Source organism: Urocampus carinirostris, chromosome 7, assembly GCF_059441175.1.
Source record: "Urocampus carinirostris isolate Australia breed hairy pipefish chromosome 7, RoL_Ucar_1.0, whole genome shotgun sequence".
Taxonomy (NCBI): Eukaryota; Metazoa; Chordata; class Actinopteri; order Syngnathiformes; family Syngnathidae; genus Urocampus; species Urocampus carinirostris.
In genome coordinates, this window is record NC_142355.1 from 23,524,266 (window position 1) to 23,547,591 (window position 23,326).

General features: G+C 38.4%; 1 protein-coding gene and 1 pseudogene across 1 annotated transcript in view; both read right to left on the reverse strand.

Annotated features, from left to right (window-relative positions):
* The window catches only part of roraa (RAR-related orphan receptor A, paralog a), a 413,583-nt gene extending 407,095 nt beyond the window's left edge, over positions 1-6,488 (reverse strand). Inside the window, exon 1 of the mRNA XM_088340218.1 lies at positions 5,793-6,488. Within this exon, the coding sequence (XP_088196344.1) occupies positions 5,793-5,946 (154 nt within the window). The 5' untranslated portion in view covers positions 5,947-6,488. The remainder of the gene's footprint in view (positions 1-5,792) is intronic.
* Positions 6,489-10,965: 4,477 nt separating this feature from the next.
* On the reverse strand, positions 10,966-11,125 carry LOC148362717 (U2 spliceosomal RNA; annotated as a pseudogene).
* Between the last annotated feature and the right edge of the window lie 12,201 nt (positions 11,126-23,326).

A 23,326-nucleotide genomic window follows, 5' to 3' on the forward strand; every position in this document is an offset into this window, starting at 1 on the left:
GCATATCTCTCTGACGGCATGTTTGTAAACACATTCTGAATTTGTGACTAATGACGTGGAATGATTACACAATGAAAGTCGTAATAATACTTGGTGATGTAATTTAAACCACAACATGACTACATGACTACATAGACTGCCATCTGATACTTTCTCTGCTCATTTTGATTTGACTGGAGTGAAAAGAAGTAATTCAGGGGGAAAAAAAATCGACAAATAACAGATAAAAATAATATTTTTTGTATCGAATAATGTTTTTTATCTCTTTTAAATCGAAACTGGTCCAAAAATGAATGATCACAGCTACTCAACAGTAAATATTGGCATTTCTGAAGTGCATTGATCTTAAGGAAGTCAACTATTTTGCAGATGTCGGAACATAACTTCACTAGATACAACTTAGCGTAACTTTATTGTTTTTTACTCTAATATAGGTCATGTTAATAAATTATTTTTCAATATTGAAAATTTTGGCAGCCTCTTTAGTGATCTTTTTTCAAATTTAAGCGATTTTCTCTGTTATAGGAAACAATTAGAGACATTGTAGAAACAAAATTATGTCTCATTTGAGTAATCTGCATTTGCATTTTTAACTAATGGGCTGTAGAAAAGATAAAGTCATTTAAATTAACTCCATTTTATTTTACCCAATCAATTGCTTGATTAGCGAAAATTCGAAAATAAATAAAAAAGTTAAATAAAAGTAGGTGTTACAAAGATTGTTTTATCCTATTTTTAGGCTGTTAGTGGTTGGGATGTTTATTTCAGTATGCAGCAATACTAAGGATTGACAAAACAATGTTGATAAAACAAAAAAAATCGGATTCCGATGATTGTGCAGAGTTAACATACTGAGTGTTGTGTCATGTGTTTGGCACAGTATCAGTGGCAGGTATCGTCCTAATACAACGCTCTAATTACCGCATTTTCCGCACTATAAGGCGCACCGGGTTATAGGGCGCACCCCCAAAAAATAGTTTTTGGTCCTATATTTGACATACATAAGACGCACCGGATTAAAAGGCGCTACAATGGGAACGTCGACAAAACAGTCAGAGAGTTCAGTCAAACTTATTACCCTCTTAACATTCCCAAAGCTTGCAAAGACGCAAATACGTGTCGAGAACACGTGCGGATGCGGTGTCTGTACGATGTCACTCAAATGCATCGTTCCATCATTCGGAAGGCTAAAGTCTTGGGATTCAAGAAATGCCAACCATTCCTTAGTTTCTATTTTCTTTTTTGCTCGCAACTTTACTGTGCATATGACAATAAACACTTGGAATTGAGTTTAATTTAAAAATAGACACTCCATTCCATCCATTATCTGCACCACTTATTACAGAAACATCGAGTTCAGTCTGAAACAAGATACAGGGAAAATATATAGCCAGAGTAGCTCACCGAAGTCATTGTGTTCAATAATAATGTGCAGCCATGGTCCTCTTATATCCGTGGGTTTAGTAAATCTAGGAGAATAAAATATTTTCAAATACAGAATAGTAAAAAATGCTTTCTGTATGCCGTCAACCACGTGCTATACACATTCATCTTTTTCGGCCAATTGCAGGCTTTGATTTGCCGCTTCAGCCTATGCCAGCCTGTAAATGATAAAAAAGGATCCGCCCCTTGACCTCCGAATAACTTTAGCCAATAGTGATCGATTCAAATGATGATTGACACATTGGTTAGCCAATGAAACGCCGGTAAATAAATCCCAGCATACACCGCCGACTACTTGGCGTTCGGGGAAAAATCTAGTCGGCGGATGCAAGTTAGTTGGAAGATTTTGTGACTTAATATTGATCCATAAATAAGGCGCACTGTATTATAATGCGCATGGTCAGCTTTTAAAAAATATAAAGGCTTTTAGGTGCGCCTTATAGTGCGGAAAATACGGTACATATGAATTATAAAAAATACAAATGTGAGGCTCATCATTGCAATCCAATTACCTCCAAAACCCAAGACAATTTTAGTATACAAGATAAGAGTGTAGAAGATAAAAGTCTGGTTCAGAAACCACCATTTAACCCTGGCTGTCCTTTTAATGGCCTTTTCACAAAACCCTCAAAAAGAAGCAATCAGAAAAAACACTAAATACTCAAAGCTTTTTTCCCCGACTCTTACAATAAGACATGTGCGCAATTTACCTTTTTAGAGACTATCGATTGGGCGATGGTGACACAACAACAACAGATTGCCATTACAGCCATCACATTTGCAGACACCCATTTAAAGATCATTTGAGATGAGCTACCAATCAATTTCTACTCTTTCTATTAAATCCACAAATCGGTGTAACATTTAAAGAAAGGGGTGATTGACTTTTGCTCTGAAAGCAAAACAATCAATCGAGAGGATCTATTGCTATTTCACATAGGAGTTGACATTCCAAGTTTGCCAGAATATATATATATATATATATATATATATATATATATATATATATATATATATATATATAAATATACACACACACAGACGCTTTCCTAATTACGAACAAGGTTCCGGACGATCGTTCGTAAGTTGCTTTATTTTATATGGAATGAATGTTTAAGGTTTATATAAGTATATTTAAGGCTTTTATAAGGAACCTGCATAGTTTTTTCAAAAAAATAAACTTTTCATAAAACAATATGCTCTATTAAGATAAATTAAGTTAAGTTTAACTTGTTTTTGGAAGATGCGCTTCAAGCAGTCCTTTTCCGTGGTAAAAAGTGGCCGCAAAAAAGCATTCCGACCATTTTCTCAACAGCATCAAGCTTTCTTATTACACTTTCATTTGGAATGAAACAGCTCACCTCTTCTTTACACTTTTCACCAACCATATTGAATGGATGCACGAGATATTGGACAATAAAAATGTCAAAGTTCTTAGTGCTGGAGATTCAGCGTAGATTCTACAGTACAGTGTAGAATGTCTACACACCAACTAGGAAGAGGAAGTGGATTTCTTCTTTGGGGTGGATGCTTTGTGACCTCTCACAGAACCACTATACACCAGTAGCGGCGGAAAGAAGCACTTCAATAATGTCCTGTACTCGGAAAAAAAGGTGCACACAATACAAACTCTAACTTTTACGACATCCCGAAAAAAATGTTCGTATCTACCGTTTTAGGCAAGTCGTAAGTAGAGGAGCGTCTGTATGAAACAAAGTTGTACTTGCCAAATGACCTTTTTTATTGCAGCCCTTTAATGCAATGTTTTTTAATCTTTTTTATTGATGCATTGATAAAATATTTTAGTCAACCTAACAAGCAATTAATTCAAGATATTTGGACATTGAACAATGGCAACAAATATAGCCTAAGTTGCAGATAAATGTACTTATTCATTTTCTTAATTTCAAATGTATCACTTGCTTTGGAAAAGCAAATCAACTTTAAGACCCAGTCGACATGTATTTTTTCTAAATTCTAGAACAATAATAATTTTACCCTTTATTTCATGTGTAGTAAAATGAAGAAATAGTACATAATAGTTTTCATTTACTTCACTATAAACGTAAGTAAGAAATCAGAGTTTTCGAATCGAGGAATATTATCTGGAAAAAATGGCTGATTTTAGGAATTATTATTTTGGGTAAATATTTTTTTAATAATAAATTTGTACACTGAGTAGAAATAAAGTCCCATCGGCAGATCATTTTGCCTATTTTGTTTTTCTTAAAGATTTTCAAAATTTTTTTACATACTTTTGGAAAAAAGTTAAACTATGTTTTAATGTCTATTTTAGTCAAGTAAAATGATCGATATGCATATCATTTTTCCCTATTCTTTTGAATTATTTGTCAGGTAAAAGGAGGAAATAATACTTGTAACAGACATAATATTTTAGCATCAAGATGAGTAAAAAATAAAAAAGTAAAGATTTTTGTTTTAGATAATTGAACACTAGAGAAAAATATGATTGTATTGGCATTTATTGTCTCTTCAATATACAAATTTTAAAGCATTTCTAGGATTTACATTTTTCTTTTCTTTTTTATATTTTAATGCATTTTTCTAGGAAAACAAGAAAAATAGTCCAATTCGCAGATAAGTAGCTCACTGTTTTTTCCTAATTTGCATTTTTAGATGCTTTTGTAGAAATGTTTTTTTACACTATATTTGTATATTATTACAGTAAAATACAATGGCCGTTATGAGTATTCTTTTTTTCGTCCTATCTAACTTTTTTTTCATATAAAAAAATAATGCTTAGCAAAATTCAGAAAATTTTCTGATAATCTTGCAAATTTCAAGAATTATTGGTCTGCGAAAAATATTTTGTTAATTAGCTTAACGTTAGATATGTTCGCTCTTTATTTTTATTCAACTCACATTTCTGTACTCACTTTTGATTGTAAAATGTTCAAATATATTACAATATTTTTAATAGTAAAATAAAATGTCCACGATCGGTTTTGTTTTTAATTTTCCCTATGTTTAACCGGTTCTTCTTGTATTATAATAATATATTTTGGAATGGGCTTCCTACAAAACAGTTTATTTGTTTTTTTTCTGGGTAAATATTTTTCAGATGTAGTTAATTATGAAAAAATACTTGAAATGAGAACAGTGGACAATATTTTTTGTAGAAGTGGGTGAAAATATAAAACAAGTACTGTTATTTTCCTTTAAGTCTACGTTTTATAAGTGTTTTCAAATCTAAAGTACCCACATTCGACAAGCCCCTCTTTAAAGTGAGCAGCAGGACAACCCAAAAGCAGGAGGGGGTTAACATGCGTGTGCTGTTTTTTTTCTTTCCCTCTCCCTGCTCAGCATTACATAACAGGCAAGAGGCGTTCTTTCCCTCTGTCCTTCCTTCTCTTTTTCCAGACACTATTTAATCGTGTGCATAAAATAGTGTGGCAGTGCTTGTGGTGAGGGGTGAATGTGGGTCAGCAGGTTAGGAGACTCTCAAAGTCAGACCCGTGAAGAAAAGAAGAAAGAAAGAAAAAAAATCAATCCGAGCTTCCCAACTACCTGCCTTTGCCCCGCTATTACATAAGAGAGTCAGCCTGTGCCAAGCCACAAGTCACACACTTCTCCCTCCCTTCCTTGGTTGCTGTGTAAATACCAGAGGTGTGTTTTTTTTTTCTTGTTTCCTTCACCAAACATAAGCTCCAAAAGTGGCAGTAAAGTGGACAAAAAAATGATCTGCTGATGTTATGCTTTCTAACACTCATCTTGTGCGCGCTTTGCTGTGTTTATGGCTAAACCTGTTACATAACCAGCTTGCGTTCCACGTTTCCTATATCACAATCTAAATATACGCGGCAGGGAGGCGCACGTGGATGCTTAACATCCGTGGAGTCCATTGATGAGAAATAGGCAGTATTTACAGAGGAATTGGTTCAAAAATTAAATTTCAACTTGGAGTGCAAAGGGGGTGTGGTGGCTGTACAGTAACGATGGTTCCAAAAGCAACAATAAGGCCCACTGTGGGAGATATTCCACGCCAAAGGCGCGGTGCGTAAAATGCAACCAAATCCAAATGCAAGTTGTTTATTTTTATTATTTTTTAAACACTCGTAAGAATTGTTGAATAAATCTCTTGGGATCACGAAGCTCTTCCGAACCGGGTTAGATCGATAAACGGCTCCACACTTTTCAAACTTTTGACACCGCGCGTGGATTTTACACAAATCATCACATCCAAGATGTGTTTAATATTTCGTATGATATGAGTTGATATTAAAAACGCAAAGAAAAAAATAGACATTGCGCTGCACCCGCTCCGGATGAGCGCGGTGATTTCACCGGTTTTATTTAATTCATTCGGAACTTCTCCCGGCTTCGCTCACCTCTATTAGTGCTGGAGCAGGTCTGCCTCCGAACCGGGGCCGGATGGTCCGCTTTCCGGAGCGTCTCCAGGCTTACCGGGGTTTCCCTGAGCGGGGTAGCCGGCTCCGAAGCGCCGTTGCCCGGGTCGCTGGCTGGATCAGGCGGGGACTCCATGTTGGATGTGGCGGTTCGCTGCCTCCGCTGCGCCGGTGTGCACTTCGAACTCTCCGCTTTTTTGAAGGGGGTGTTTTTTGGTTGTTATTCTGCTTTTCCTCCGCGCCGCCGAGCCTCAGCGATTCAATTTGAAGTAGAAGTGGGAAAATGAGAAATGCGAGCGTGCGTGGAGGTGGGTGTGCGCGTCTGATTGTCCACTGGTAGCGCTAGTGAGCGCGCCACTCATGCTAACTCTATTAAAAAAAGAGGAGATATGAGAAACCAACACTAGGCCTTACAAGTAAGACCCGAGTATTTTGTTTTTCTTGTTCAAAAAAATCTTGCATTCAGTATTTTTTCTCCTCAACTCCTCTAAAACCTTCAAAAGCAGAAATACATTTCCAACTCGTGTTGCCACTAGCACCAAGCATGCAAAATTGTCTCCCATATTCTCCGCCCTAAGGTGGCGAGTGACATAAGTTACAAACTTTGAAGCCGCCTGTCAAACACGAGGGGAGGCGTGTGGTCTCAAGGCGAGGTGTCGTAAATGACTGCCGTCAAGCGTCACCGTGGCAACCAGCAGGCTGTTTTTTGGCTTGTTGCTACGTTTCAATCCAGCGTGGTGCTCTGTGTGATCACGAGGCGGACACGCCCATTTAAGCAAGCGCACGTGGACTGCGACATGCTTCTCGCCTCGAGGGAAATTCTCGGAGAAAAACAAGATGAAAAACGATTTATACTATGCTAAATATTTTCATGACACTATTTTCGATGCATCAACAACCTAGAACCATCTACAAGCATTACCTTGTATGTATGTATTGCCGATTTTAATAACTTTTAGTTTAGTTTTTGTTTTCTTTTAAATCATATATCGAAGTGTTTATTCTGGAGTATACTTTCAATAAATAGGGACAGTTTTCTAAACAGTTTTGCCTGATATTGTTAATGTTTTGAAAAACTAGAGTCAAATTTTGACACCTGGATTAGGTTCTAGAGCAGGGCTGTCAAACTCATTTTAACTCGGGGGCCACACGATAGAACAAACATTCTGTCGGGGGCCGGACTAGTAGATAAAAGAGAAAGAAAATGAGAGATAAAGAAATATGAGAAAGAGGGAGGGAAAAGGAGAGAGGAGAGATAAAAAGGGAAGTCGTGAGAGAGGGGGAAAGAAAGGGAGCGGAAGAAATAAATCTAAAGAGAAATAGAAAGACAGAGGGAGAGAAAAAGAAAAGAAAGCGTGATGGGTAGGAAGAGAGAAAGAGAAAAGAGCGAAAAGGAAGTTAGAGCAAAATAAGTTAAAAAGACACAGAGAAAGAGACAAAGAGTAACAAAGGAAGAGAAAAAGAGAGACACAGAGAGTGAAAGAGACAGAGAGTGGGAGAAAAGCGGTGGAAAAAAGAGAGAGAGAAAAAGAAATACAAGTACAGTGTCTTTGTGAGAGGCACCTGGCTTTGGCAACATCAAGTTGATATATTTCAACCTGCAGCTTGTTTTTCTCTTGCGCTTATCTGAGTGTTGTCTTGCGGGCCGGATTCAATCCCTTAGCAGGCCTGATCTGGCCCGCGAGCCGCCTGTTTGACACCTGTGTTCTAGAGTCATAATAACAACCACGCATAAAATGATACCCTTTATGATCCGTAAAATATAAAATAACCAAGTTTGACCTTTATCAAGAAAAATATTGTGTTATATCATGGCCTGGCTGCTGTGAATTATAAGGGTATTTCTGCTATATTTAAATTATAATATTTTATTGAATACATTTCTTATTTAAACCTCATCAAAACTTAGATCGGCAATCATTTTATTATTATCTGTTGTTATCAATGGCAATGAAAACATGAATTCTAAGCAGAACAAAACAGTGTTTCTTTACATAGTTTAGACATAATTTTCAAACGCCTGAATGGGAGAAATTTCCGTGAAACTTCCGTGATAGATAGATTTAAAATATTATCAGACTAATTACTGTATTTTAACAAATATAATATCCATACTCATGGCTCTTACTATGGAGGACTTATATTGCCCCAAATAAAATAACTAAATACACAAATGAATAATGTCAATAAATGCATGAATAAATAAATTTAAAAAAACAGAAAATGAATATATATACACCCCCTTGTGAGGATTTTTATTTTTGATATTTGGTTTTCATTTTCACCCTTTATTTTTGTTGATTTGACCTACTTAACTATCCATGTATTTTTTGGACACCTTATTCTCTCTGTTTTTAATCATAGCAGACATTTGGAAATGAAATATTAAACTTGGAATGTTTGAAATGTTACAAGTGCAAATACAGAATGCAGAGAAAACACTTGTCACCCATATTGATACCAAGTATTGAATTCCACCTTCTTTAGCAATTTTAATGAAAACTGTGGCATTTTATCTTAGAAATTATGTGAAAATGCATATTATATTTTTGAATTAAAGTTGACCATATCATGTTTATGACCAGAAGAGGACAGCTGCCCTTGAAATAAGGTTAACACCAGGTACCAGTACTTTAATAATTAAATGGTTGGTATTTGGAACATGGATGCTCACTGTTGCAGTGAATTTAATGCAAATGAATATCTTCTTAAAACACTACTGCGAGCTACAGGTTTACACCTCTGCATCACATTTCTGACATTCGTTCCCTGAGCCGACCTTTCACGCACTGTTACAGCACTGTCCCTATCATACAGTGATCTCGAATGGGAAAATCCCTTCTGTTCAATGTTTTTACAGCGCAGCAACCATAGAAGAAAATCACACGTGCAGTTTGGTTATTTTAGGGTGGTTCAACAACATTGCGCTGAGGTGGTCCCAGACATTTTCACGAGTTATACGAGATGTTTCAGGAAAACTGAAGGACTGCTGTCATAAATCATCAAATTCAAATCTTTACCACAAAAAGTAATTTTGCAACATAACTTTGAGTACTTTTTCCTGCTTATAAAGTGACAAAGTATTGAGAAGAAATGGAAATGGGACACCGCAAGGAAGGCTCTTTAAATTTATAGCCAGTCAAATGTTTGTATAGTGCAGCAACAAGACATTTTATGGCCTAAATTTGAGAGCCGCGCTGCGGCGAGGGCCTCCTTTTTTGTCAAACAGCCAAGGGGAAGTACTTAACTGTCAAGCAAGCAAGCCAAGTATGCCCCCCCTTTTTTTTGCTTAACCTAAAGTCTTCTGAACTGCCTTGACCTTTTCACCCTGTGCTATTTGACTGCGTGACCCCTGACAAACTACCCATTGAATCAAAGATGACTTTAAACTCGAAGGAAAACCCAAAAGGTTGTTGTAAAGCTAAGCGGGTTACATCTTATGTTTGTTGAAACAATTTTTTCCAGACCACACTCGTGGTGCTGGTAAGTGTGATTTTAGTGTGCCTGTGTGTGGGAAACCCAAACTACAACATGCCACACACATGTCTGTCTCGATGACTATCACATGGTGATCATAGTTTTTAGAATAAAATTGTTTTTTATGTCATTGACTACAGCATAGTGTATATTTTTGACCATTAAGTAAGAAATGCCCCTTTGTGATAAACATGTGATAAAAGACAGTGAAAAATAAAGACCCACAAGGTAGGGTAGGATAGAACAGGAAATTTGCTGACGGATCGGTTCAGTGTCTGCTGTCATGCTGACCCTGTACCGGTCCGTCTTGTGTAGAAGGAGCTGAGCCGAAAGGCAGAGCTCTCAATTTACCGGTCGATCTACATTACGATCTTCACCTATGGTTATGAACTTTGGGCCATGACCAAAAGAACAATATCCCAGGGTGTCTGGGCTCTCCCTTAGTGATAGGGTGAGAAGCTCGGTCATCAAGGAGGGACTCAGTGTAGAGCTGCTGCTCTTGAGCATTGAGCGGAGCCAGTTGAGGTGGCTCTGGCATCGGATAAGGATGTCTCATGGAGGTGTTACGGATATGACCCATCTACAGGAGGCGCCGTGGACAACCCACGGCTGGCCCCGCTACCTGACTCCGGATAAAACGGAATAAAATGGTTGGATGGACGGATGGAAGAATTTAATGAAAGATAGGTGATAAGTTAAAAGTTTAGTAGACACTGAAAATAAAGAGAGAAAACATCAATCGATTCTGCACTTGCAAGGAAAACGGGAGATAGCTCAAACTTCCGATAAAAAATTCCAAACTGTTCTCAAGGTCCTCAGTTGTGTACCTTTGTTTTTTATTAAATAACTTAAGTCACAAAAGCAGATCCACCCTAAAGGGTGTGAAGAAAACAGGGAACTGCTGAATAAGCTTTAAGTGTAAAGCTCGGTGCATAGATTTCAATTATTCTCTGTTTTCACTTTTATCACGATTCAAATTTCAAGCGAGCTCCATTAAAATGTGGTTTTGTGTAATTTTAGCACTCACAATCAAAGCACATACAGTTAATGGATGGATGGAAAGAAAACAAAATTGGAGGGCCTGTCTTTTCAGGGTAAGAAAGTAATTTAGAGAGCAACTGGCTATCTGCATGCTAGCATTGGGTGTCCTTGATCCTTGATTCATCCCCACGATGAATAAAATAAAACAGTTACAAATGCAGTGGAACCTCGGTTTTCGAACGCCTCTCAGATCGAACAAATCGGTGTTGGACCAAAAATTTAGAGAAATTCTTGCTTCGCTGTTCGGTCAAAAATTCGCCGGTACGCTAGGGTGCGATGCTGAGCGGCGTACGGGTGTTTTAGCCCCTTATTATGCCTCCGTAGAAGGTCGGTGCAAGCAGGACAGGTGAAAAAAGACAAGTTGTTAGTACAACTATTGCCTTTAAGAAAGACACAATAGCTAAATATGAAGAATGTGGGCGAGTGTCTGATCTTGCTAGTGAATACAGCATGGCTAAATCTACGATCAGTGGGGGTTTTGGGGTTTTTAAGGGTTATTGTTCTATCTTCGTTATTCATTATCCATTATCCGTTATCGGTCAGTTCATAATACGCTACAAAGCCTAGGAGCCGGGACACTTACTCTCAGCCAAAAGGCCAAGCTAAGGTCCTAGCCCTAAAGCCTTGCTGCGATCATTGCGAATGCACCGTTCCCGGAGGTACTGCAATACCGGGCCGATGCGTGGAGTGGACAGAGCAAGCTCATATTCCATCTCCGAAATGCAAAAATCAAAGAGGCCAAGCTAAGGACCTAGCATCAAAAGGCCAAGCAAGGCCAAGAAGGCCAAGCTAAGGACCTAGCATCAAGGCCAAGCTAAGGACTTGGCATCAAGGCCAGAAGTTTCTGGCCGTGAAGCAGATGCCTATCATCGGGCCAAACTAAGGACCTAGCATCAAAGCCTTGCTATCAGTACAGTACTAAAGAATAAGAAGGCTGTGAAATCGAGTGATGCGGCTAAGGAAGTTAGCGCTATAAGCAAGCAACTGCCGCAAGTTTTGGAAGAGGTTGAAAAACTTTTGATGATTTTTCTCCCCCCACCGTCCACCACAAAGGTAAGCAATCCTATTCATAATTCTTTTCTTTATCCTTTTTTTTATTTTTACATGTTCATGTTAATCTTCTGTACGAAAGATTACGCTAACGCGAACGTACGATTAGCCTGGGTTAGCTTCATGTTTACGTTCATGGTAAACATTCAGGGTGTTGGAACGGATTAAAACGATTTTACATTACTTTTAATGGGAAAAACGATTTCGGTGATTGAACAAATCGGTTTTTGAACAGGGTTCTGGAATGGATTATGGTCGAGAACCGAGGTTCCACTGTACTGCTGTTTCTCATGAGTTGTAGCTCCAGGTCATTTATTTCATTCTTGGATCTAGTGTTGCTGAAATACAGGCTCCACAGGGGTAGCTTGTGAGGGTTGTTAGCTTAGCCGTAGCAGTAGGCCGCAAGTGAAGCCTGTTATTGCTTTCTCACCCGACGCCGCCTCAGTCGATTCCCGGACCCGATAGCTATCTATGGAGCCCCAGTGGTGATCAGCCGTTTCTTTGCGCCCTTCTGACTTTCCTCAGAGTCCGATTTAATTGATGAATTCCTTTTCAATGTAATGAGCCGCTAAAAGCTAGGGGCAAGCTGTAGCCGTAAGCAGCTCTTACTTGCACGTGTTATTGAGTTTGTCAGTATACGTTTTGCACATCTTGAAATTGAAATATTTGCCTATTCTTTGTTCGAAAACAGCCCAATTCCCTTGAGGTTTGATTGTGATCGTTTGTGCATTATTCAGATCTTTTCACAAATGCTCTATAGGGCTTATGTTTGGACTTTGGCTCAGTCATCCTAAGACCTTAGTATTAAACCATTCCATCATAGGTTTAGCTTTATGTTTATGTTTTTTGTCCTGTTGGAAGGTGAACCTGTGCCCCATTCTCACGTCTCCTACAGACTCCAACAGACTTGGGTCCATCTATCTTCCCATCAACGCTAACAATCTTCCCAGTCCCTGCTAAAGAAAAGCACACCCAGAGCATGATGTTGCCACCACCATGTTTGACAGTGGAGATGGTGTTTTCAGGGTGATGTGCAGTGTTACTCGAACGGCAAATGTAATACTTTGCATTCAGCTACAAAAGTTCCAATTTGGTCTTATGTGACAAGAGAGACTTGTTCCACATGTTTTCTGTGGCTTCTTGCTAACACCAAATTGGCCTTTTTATTGCACTCTTCAGAAAGGGCTTTCTTCTTGCCACTCTTCCATAGAGGGCAGATTTATGCAGAGTGGGACTCTTAGTTGTATCATATACATATTGTCCCACCATCGCTGTATATGCCTGCAGGTCATCATCATCATGGGTCTTTCGGCTGCTTCTCTGATTAGTTTTCTCCTTGTTTGGGTTGAAATTATGGGGACGGCCGCTTCTCGGAAGGATTGCAGTGATTTTATGCTCTCTCCATTTTTATTGCCCGCACATGACACACGGACGTACTCTGTTTGTCATTGTTAGCTTTTCAGGTCGACATTGGGGTCATCAAGAAATCACTTGAAAAAGCTGAGAGAACAGAGGGCCAATCTTTTTGCAAAACCCAATTTTCAGATTTTTTGTTGTAACTATCTATAATGTTAAAATAATTTGGTTCCACTTGATGATTGTGCCTTACATGTTGGTGATTCTTATAAAATATTTGTAATTTTTTATCTCTAAGTTTAAAACCTGAAATGTAGCAAGCAATATGACAAAAGTTCTTGGGGGGGCAATACTTTTGTTAGGCAATGTATCATTTGAGCGCTCACAATTAGAGCACGTTTTCTTTCTCTGACACTCACAAATCTGCCCCGTGTTCGAAACCAAAAAGACACAAGGACACACTTTTAATTTTTGAGTAAAAATGAATTATGCTGCTGTCACTTTGTTTAGAAGAGGAAGGATGCGGCGTGAACGAAGTAAGCTCGCCTGCCCGCATTTAAAAATGATTGATTAAGCTGACACCGGCTCTCGGGCGCAACACCACTCTATTTTTCTCCCTTATTATGTAAGGCTATATTTCAAATCAGGTTGTGCACTGGAGGAAGACACAAGAGACGCAGCAGATAGGACACCCTTCAAATGAAAAGTTTGATCAGACAACAGCCAAGGAGAATGATGAGCTTCCATTTTAATCTTGTCTGCAATGGCTGCAGGAGAAAGGAACAAAACAAAGGAATATCAAAATAAGCTTGACCACTATCACAAACACAGTCAAACCAATACAATAATTCCCCTTAAGGTCGTACAATTTCACTGTTTTCGACCGTTCGGCGATAATATATTAAATGTTGATCCCTTATTTGCACCGAGAGAATCCAGGAGCCAAATTGTTATTTTTTCTCGTGGTTGTTCTACTTGGGATTGTTGCAAAGGTACTGCTAAATTGATGGCACTTCAGCAATTGCCTTATAGTTTGAGCAACTGTGTAAACAGGAGAATTATTTCCCCTTCCTAACTTTTTACAGCACATCTAGTTAGTTCAATTTAAGAATATATTTAAAATGTATAGGTATAGATTAAAAAGTAACATTATATATTTTTTGTGTTGCGAAAGAACTTCTAAATTGATGCCAATTTAGCAAATTTGTTGCTAGCTTTAGCAAAGGCACTGACTGGTAATTGATTTTTCCTCTCCCATGTAGCTACTACACTTTAATCATACATTTTAAATGCATAAATGTCACACAAAAGTTTGTTAGTGTTGCGTATGAGCTGCTAATATCATGGAAATTTAGCATTTTTGTTGTTAGCTTTCCCTTTAAAATAACAGAAGAAAAATATTCGTATAGTGTTTAAGTGTATATCGGGTTGGTATTGGCTACAGGTTTCAATCATTTGTCTAATTTGCTCGTTTTTAATTAGTATTACAAGAAAATATAAAGTACAATCAATTCTCATGTATTTAACTCTATGTCAAACTGTTGTTAGCAAGACTGACAAGCTAATGTCAAAATTCGCCAGTATTTCCTTGGCCTTACAGTAAAAAAAAAACCTTGACATTTTTTAGCTAAATGTTACTATTATATGTCAAAATATTTGCTTATTTTTCTGGGAATTACAACAAAACAAAGTTGAAATATTCAATGTAAAATCAGTGTTAATGTCAGGACCAAAAAGGAGACAGGATCCAATTGCGTTGCATTTCTCACAAGTTTTATTGGAAGAAAGAGAAAGGGTTGCGCCCACGATCCGGTGATTGCTGGACGCGGGAAGCAGGTCGCTCTAAACGCGGAAGTGGATCTTCCGTGGCGAGCGATGGCAGTGTCGGGAACGGAAAAATGGGTCAGTAGCTGGGACAGGAGAGCAAAAACGTGGTCGGGGTCGGAAGCCAGGAAAGGAGAGTAGACGTGGTCGGGGACAAAAGAGGTCGAGAGCTGGGACGGGAAAGTAGACGTGATCAGGATCAAAAACGGGTCGAAGCCGGGGGACAGACGGGAGCAAAAAACAGGTGGAAGTCAGGGTCGAAAAAGGCTTGCCTATTGTTAACTGAGGTTCACAGACGGACTGACAAAAGGGGACAGATAGGAGTGGGTTTAAATAGGGGCATGGAGCCAATCAGATTCCGAAGCAGTTGGCGCCAAAGGAGCGGGCACAGGTGATTCACGTCGGTAATCATGACAGTTAATGCCTCTAACTGTATTTTCAACTGTTTTTAGCATACTAGCCAGCTAACGTCAACATTACCTTGTTTCCTGTAATTGCAATAAAGCAAAGTCGGATTAAGTCTAGTTAAATTAGGGTCTTTAATTTTTCCTTTGAAGATGATATTAGCAAACTCAGCATATATATGTATAATTAACTCGTATTTACATAAGGCAATCTTAATTTAAATCCAAACTGACAATCGGGCTCAGTCACATGCGGGCTGTTAATCTTTAATTGGTTTTCTTCAGAACAAATGTGTTCTCAAATTTAAGATGGATGCTCAATGTAATATTGAAAAGAAGCAAGACGGTGAAATGAAATAGACTGTCATGCTTGCATGAAGGATTGTTTTTAAAAACTGATCCGGAAGAGGCAATGGTGACATAGCCTTACAAATCGGACATCAGTGGCCTCAAACCCTGCGAACTCGTGTCTCGGCAAGAAACGCAGAGTTTTACCGCTTAATGAAAGAGACGTATTAATGACCTCTCACTTATTCATGCGTAGGAAATGAAGAGGCGCAGCCACATTTGAAAAAAAGAGAAACGTTGACAGAATAAAGGGACAGCGTTGGGGAAATGATTGTATTTATGATTTGGGTGTGACAGATGAACGCGGCAAGAGGGAAGCTTCGTGAAGTGTCGGTGACACTTCAAAGGGTTAAACGTTGTCATTCATGGCAACATACTTGTGTTACGTGGAGATACTTTGGGGTGCAGACCTGCACATTGTGAGAGCCATTTGAGGAGGAACCATAGTACACATTGTGCATATCAATTTGGAGATGTAAATGCAGACTATTTACCAATTATACAATGATTTGGGGATTTTTTTTTCTTTAACTTTTCATCAGGAAGTACTCATTGGAATGGTTCTCATTAGCACCACCTAGCTGCAGCCTAAACACAGTGGATGACCATAAGCATTTTCAACCTCAACAGATATAAATTGGATGCAAAAGTTATACTGCATATTGTGTCTCTTCTATGAAATAATATTTATTTTAGGATTTTAATTTTTAATATTTATTATAAAAATGCTTAACATGAAAATGCTAAACTATTGTATAAATGGAATAATTAATCATAAATCTTTTGTTTCAAAAAGTTTAATTAATGATCATTAAAGACTTTCATTATAAAATGTAATGTTTGTAATTATTAAAATAAAAACCTGCATTATACCAGATTAGGGCCAATCCTGGAAACCAATCCAATATTTTCATACATGAATAAAAATACATGCAGAAATCTGAATGTTATAGATAGATAGATAGATAGATACTTGGGGATACTTTCTTTATCCCGGTAGGGTAATTCACACTTCCTGCAGTATCCTTGTGTTAAAAAATAAAATCAAAGATATAGTGTCAGGACCAGAACAGAAACAGGACCCACTTGCGTGACGTTTACCACAAGTTTTATTGAAGGAGAGAGGAAGGGCTGTGCCCACGATCCGGTGTTCGCTGGAGGCGGGAAGAAAATCGCGCTCGTGCTCGGATTGTGATCCGAACACGGAAGCGGATCTTCCGTAGCGAGCGATGGCGGTGTCAGGGATGGAAAACCAGTTGATTGCCGGGACAGGAGAGCTAAAACGTGGTCGGGATCAAAACGGGTCATAGGCGGAGACAAATGGGAGCAGCAACGGGAAAGGCAGGAGTCAGGGGTCGAAAAAGGCTTGCCTTGAAAAACAGAGGTACGCAGACGGACTGACAACTGGGGATTGACAGGAGCAGGTTCAAATAGTGACAGGGAGCCAATCAGAACCCGCGGCGGGTGGCGCCAAATGAGCGGGCACAGGTGAATCGCATCAGTAATCATGACATATAGAATACAAAAATACCCAATATAACGTGTTAATAAAGACCATTTAAACAGTGTTACGAAAAATACACACTGTAATAAAAATAGGGTAATATGCAAACGTGGGGATGGGGTTTAATGTGGGCTTTTACTACCCCGGGTGGAGTTAAGGCGCCTCATATATTCACTCATATATATTTCTTTACATTTGTTTTTGAATAAATTAGTTTAATCGAATTGGTTTTGAAACACTCACAATGAAATCAAGATGACAAACTAGCTCACTGTTTTAAGCACTAAATTAGAATATTTATTTTTGTAGTTTTACTGTAATTATACTCTTAATATTTTATATTGATATTCAGTATTTCTGCTGTCAAGTTTTTGTAGTGTTTCGGTATTATTTTTGTAATATTACTGTAGTTTTATTTTGTATTATTTTGAATTGTTTCTGCTGTTGTGTTTCTGTAGTTTTTCCTTTGTATAATTTTGAAGAGTTTTGATGGTATAAGTTTTGGAGTATATGCTGACGCAGCTATCGGTGTGTGAGTGTGTGTGTGAATGGGTAAGTGTGAAGCGTTTTGGGAGGTCTTCAGTGACTTGAACAGCGCTATATGAATGCAAACCATCATCATCATCGTTATCAAATCCTCTATTTTCTTTTTCAAAAATGTTAAATTCAAATAAAATGTGTCAACATCTTATTTATTGAGCAGGTACACCTAATTGATTGTAGTTAGACTGCACAAATATGTTGTTGTAATGTTATTTTCCTAATTTGAAGTATTTATTATCGTCTTCAACATGTTTTCTTTGCGTGACATAAGAGTGTTTTTTAAAATAACTGTTGTTCCCATTTTTCAAGTATTTTTTTAATTTTAAAGTATTTTTAGAAGAATATTTAAACACGCAACAATGCACAATTTTTATTATCAATGTTCTTATTTTACAAAAAAAAAAAAAAAAAACTCATTAAAACATGACTCGGAATTTGTTTCTTTTATTGGTCAATAATGTTTCTCACTTTCATTCATTTTTTTAAACTTGTCTCTCTGTTAAAATCTTTTAAACTATGGATTAGGGATCCATACAGGAAACAGAATCAGGGTACAGGTTGCCGGGACAGGAGATCGGAGCTTGGATCGGGGATCAATGCAGGAAAGAGAACCATGGTACGGGTTGCCGGGACAGGAGAACAGAGCTTGGATCGGGGATCAATACAGGAAACAGAATCAGGATACGGGTAGCCGGGACAGGGGAACGGAGCTTGGATCGGAGATCGATACAGGAAACAGAATCAGCATACGGGGAGCTGGGACAGGAGAAAGGAGCTTGGATCGGGATCGATATAGGAAACAGGCCGTGATCAAACCGGGAGCCAGAGTCAAAAGTGCTTGCCTTGCATGCGCTGAGGTCCGCAGACGGACTGACCACAAGTAAATGAGAAAGACGTGCTTAAATAGGAGGGGAACCAATCAGGAAACGAGCTGCAGCTGGGACTAAACGAGTGAGCGCAGGTGAGCGCAATGGGCAAATCATGACATAATTGTGAAATATCTTTAGTAGAATGACACTGTATCTTAACAGATAACAATGCACATTGTCAGTATTAATTTTTGGGGGGAACAAAAAACTCTTTAAATAAATCATAAAACAAAATTATCTGTCAGTAGAAGCAAAAACATACGTATGTATTTCTAGTTTTACTTCATTTATTTTTTTATTCACTTATTTTTACCAGTATAGACTAATCTACAATTCAGAATTCAAGCAGATAGAATTCAAGCGGTAATCTGGTTGAAGGCAACTCAACTGTTGTTTTTTGTAACAACACGTGATAAAGTTGAACCAAAACAAGTATGCAAATGTATTCACACGAGAGAGATCATACTCTTCATGTAAAATATTATTATACAAAAAGTAAAGATTAGCGGCCGAGAGAGGCATCAATCCCAGAAGTCAGTACCGGAATTGGCTCGCGGCGACGCGTGAATCAAGTTCATATGACTCCAGAGTTGGGTGATTTTCTCCGTTAAAAACGGGAAGGTGAAAAATGGCGTGCTTATTGGTGCCTGACAGAAGTTAAGAGCTTTTTCCCCGAGGCTCGATGTCGTCTTCCCCTAGCTGACCGCCAGGCAGCCTTCCTCTCACCTTGCCAAGTTGATGCTCTCCGCCGACTCCAACTTTCCTTCTGACTTGGACTGCAACGATTTGGTGAAGTTGTCGACGAAAACTCGAAATTGGAAGTAGTTGACAATGAATTTCAATGTCGACTACTATCTCTAACCATGTTTTTTCAACAGAGTGAGGCATCTCTACATGTCAATCTCTGTTGAGATTCGCTCATGCCCAACAGAGCGGTAATATAAATATACAGAAACAGTGGCGTCAACATTAAGTACGCATAGCAAAACTTCTAAAGTTCATGAACGTTGATTCAAGATTCAAGATTCAAAGTGTTTATTGTCATATGCACAGGAAAGAACCACGATTCCCTGCACAATTAATTCTTACTTTGCGTCCACACAGTTGCCAGCAAAATAAAACCAAGAACCTATATACATGTATACATAAAAGAATATTACGAATATTAAAAAGATAAAAATACAAGATTAACTCAAGATGAGTTATTGCAGCCTCGCTACGGTGGAAAAAAAAGACTACTCATGACGCAGACCTTGCTTATGATGGCAGTACCTCGGTCACGTGCAAACATTTAAAGTACGTCGGACTGTTGAATAAAACAGAGTCTGACTATCTTCAATAAGATATAAGTGATATTCAAGCTAATTCGATTTTGTACATTTAATATGCTTGTATTTCTTTATAAAAGAGAGCTTGAGTGTTATGCCAATACTTTACCTGCCAAACGTATTTGAAATTAAATGCATGCAATCTAGAGGTAAGATCAGGCAGAAAAAACTCAGCCCGACCCGACTTGAGTCGCAGGCATATAAACCCGAACCTGCCCGAACCAACTGATTAACTTGATGTGATAACTGAGCCTGAAATAAGCTTGAACTTTTAATTCACCGCCAAAGTAAACACATAGCTTTACTTCGGCTGTGCGTACTTCAGCGCTAAACTGTGCGTTTCAGCTGAACTACGTACCTTAGGGTTTACTTGGGGCCGAGTCCCTCAAATTAAGTGCGCACTGCAAGTGCAGCACCTAAGCGGGTTCCGGTCAGGGCCGGGCCCGGGCCCAAGATCTTACCTCTCGGGCAATCTGACGAGTAAACATACATTTTTAAAACCTTAGAAACAACATACATCAGTTGTTAAAACTCTCAAAATGTTGAGAATATTTATGTTATTTTGTTATGCACTTTGCTGTTCACCACTAAAAGTACTTCACAAAAAGCACATCACATTTGTTAAATACAGACGCTCCCCTACTTACGACCATTCGACTTACAAAAAACGGTAGATACGATCATTTTTTCAGGATGTCGAAAAAAATTTGGACATTGCTGTTAGATTGTGTATTGTGTGCACCTTTTTCCGAGTACAGGACATTACTGTAGTGCTCTGTTTCGCCGCTACTGTCACAGTTGCCATGGCGCCCAATTGGCCCCGCCCGTGTGGCGCCAGCTTCTGTCACGGTTGCCATGGCGCCCAATTGACCCCCCCCCATGTCGCGCCAGCTGCAGCTTGTTGACAGATTGGCTCCCTGTCAGTATTTAAACTCTGTCCTGTCAGTCCCCTTTTGTCGGTCCGTCGGCGAATCTCAGTTCTTACACGGCAAGCCCTTTTTCGCCTGTCCTGTGTTTTTGCTCCTGTTTTTGTCCCGCTACGATCAGTTTGACCACGTCTGCTCTCCCGTCCCAAATTACGACCCATTTTCTCATATCGACCACGTTTTTGCTCTTCTATCCCGGTTACTGACCCTTTTTTCCGTTCCGACACCACCATCGCTCGCCACGGATGTCCCACTTCCGCGTGTGAGCAAGCTACTCCCCGTGACCAGCGATCTCCGGATAGTGTGTGCACTCCTTTACCTTCTTCCTAATAAATCTGGCAGAAACGTTATGCGAGTGGGTCCTGTCTCCGTTCTGATCTTGACGGCTACCTGTGTGTGGCACTGTGAGAGGTCACCCAGCATCCACCCCGAAGAAGAAATCCTCTTCCTCTTCCTAGTATGTGTGTAAACTTTCCATACTGTATCTCCAAGCCGCTAATAACTTTTTTATTGTTTAATATCTCGTGCATCCGTTCAATATGGTTGGTGTAAAGTGTCAACAAGAGGCGAGCTTTTTTTTTTTAAAATAAGAAAGCTTGATGCGGTTGAGAAAATGGTCGGGACACTTTTTTTCGGCCACTTTTTACCACTGAGGAGGAAGCCGCCCAACTTTTTAAACTTATCTTTCAAAAGTAAGTTAAACTTAACTTTTTTTTGTCTTTCATGTGCATATTATTTTTTAAAATGTTTATTTTTTTGTAAAACAATAAACAATACAGGTTACTTATACAAGCCTTAAGCATACTTATATAAACCTTAAACATACATTCCATAAAAATATGACACTGAAGCAACTTACAAACAAATTCGGCTTACGAACAACCTCGTTTGTAAGTAGGGCAGCGTCTGTACTGTTCTAGCATTGCTAAAGAGCCTGTGTTTGGTTTACCGGGAGGAACAATGTTAACTTGATTTCAATATATTATTTATCTGCCTAAAGCTAAACAATGGTTTAAAGAGGTTCATATGTCTCTACTGACTGAGCACTGCTCTTAATTGGTTTTAGATTTTTATTTAATTTTGTATTAATACGCAGTTTGTTTAAATAAAAGATGTATTTTTTATCAATTAAATCAAATTAATGCTAAATTAAGAGAAAAATGAACACTTTCGTGGTTATTCGACTAATTTTAACAGCCGGTGAGTAGTTAACTATTAAAATAGTGGTTAGTTGAGGACCTACTTTTGATTTTTCACGACTCTTCTTGATAGTTATTTTTGAAAACTCTCACAAAAGTTGAAGTCTGAGACGGTTTTGCAGGTAAATCGAGTACAAGGCCGAGGGTTTTTTTTTGTAGTCGTGTAATTAGTAGCGGTATTAGAGCCTGGTTCTAAGACTTCGCAGAGGAGCCTGTGTGGCACAAGCACGTCCCACAGGAAGACATCAAAGCAGTGTCTAGGGAAGGAAGATCTTTGTTAGTGCTAGAGAGGTAGCGAGAAAGAGGAAAACAATCCCACGTTCACAACGAAATATTTCAGACGGAGCCAAAACTTGACGAGACAAACGTCACGTGAGCTTCAACTCAATTTTGCTTGTTACCTGACATGGACCCTGCAAAGATGCTACTTTTTTGTTACCGATTAGCACCAAGGGCTACCAGATTCATATACATTCCTGAAATTGCAACTTATGGTGTTATTACATTGTTTTTAATATGTTATTACCGTGTTTTATTATAAGAAGTAGCGTTACAATAGGTCCAGTAAACAAAAACAACCGCCTTGTATAGGGGCACTGAACGATGCACAAAAGCCTGGGAGTTTACGGCCCAACTTAGCGATAGAGGAGGAATTAGATTGAATGGAACAGAAGTGAGCTATTATGGTGCATTTTTACTAGGAAGAAATTCAGGTATATGTTGATTAATTAACAGAAAACACTTTACCATTTTAATACAAATACTGTTATTCAAAGATTCTGCCATTGATGAAAACTTTTTGCCTATGTACCGTATGAGTAATTCAAAATCAAAATTGCCATGCCTTCCCAACAGAATGTGGTTTTACACTAAAGTGGTATTACTCTACATTTGAAGTAGGCTACTTAAAACATCAACATAATCTGAAGTCAAGCACTGGTCTATGCAACTTTGTTGATGAGAATGTCATTGTCTAAAGACATGAGAATTTCCCTTTCAGTGTACAGCAGCATGAAGGCTTCCAAAAGTTCCCGAGACAGTGAGCTTCTTAGCCCAATGTTCACCCATTTTAAAGTAGAGAAGCTCCAATCACATGCAACCTGAGTACAGGAAAGGTTCAACAGGAAAAATGACAAATGACATTGTGGGCATCTGTAAGGTGGTTATACTGGGAAAGAACCTGCTTTTTTCTTATTTTTAATTTTTTCTTCTCTTCTTTTGTTTCTTTTTTCCCAAGCCTGTTTTTTTATTTTTTCTAGCATTTTTCTTATTTTATTTTTTTTTTTGCTTTTTTTGGTCCTTTTTCATATTTTCTTTGTATTCTTTTCATTCATCTAGCTTTATTCTTATTTTTCTTCATTTTTGATTGTTTCTTCTTTTTTTCTCTCTTTTTGCCTTTATTTGATTTTTTTCGTCTGTTGTTTCGGTTTTCTTTTTCTCATATTTTTACTTATTTTTAGCTTTAGTTGTCCCCTAAAAGTAATTTCCTGTATATTGTTACATTATATTTTTAATATATGGATAAAAGCAACGAAAACAGACTGAATAGGCTTTTGAGAGCCAAAACAGCTGGCTCTCTGTAGCAAGCCGAGCCAAAAGAGCCGCTTCTGAAAAAAGAGACTGAATTCCTATCTATACGTGCTCATT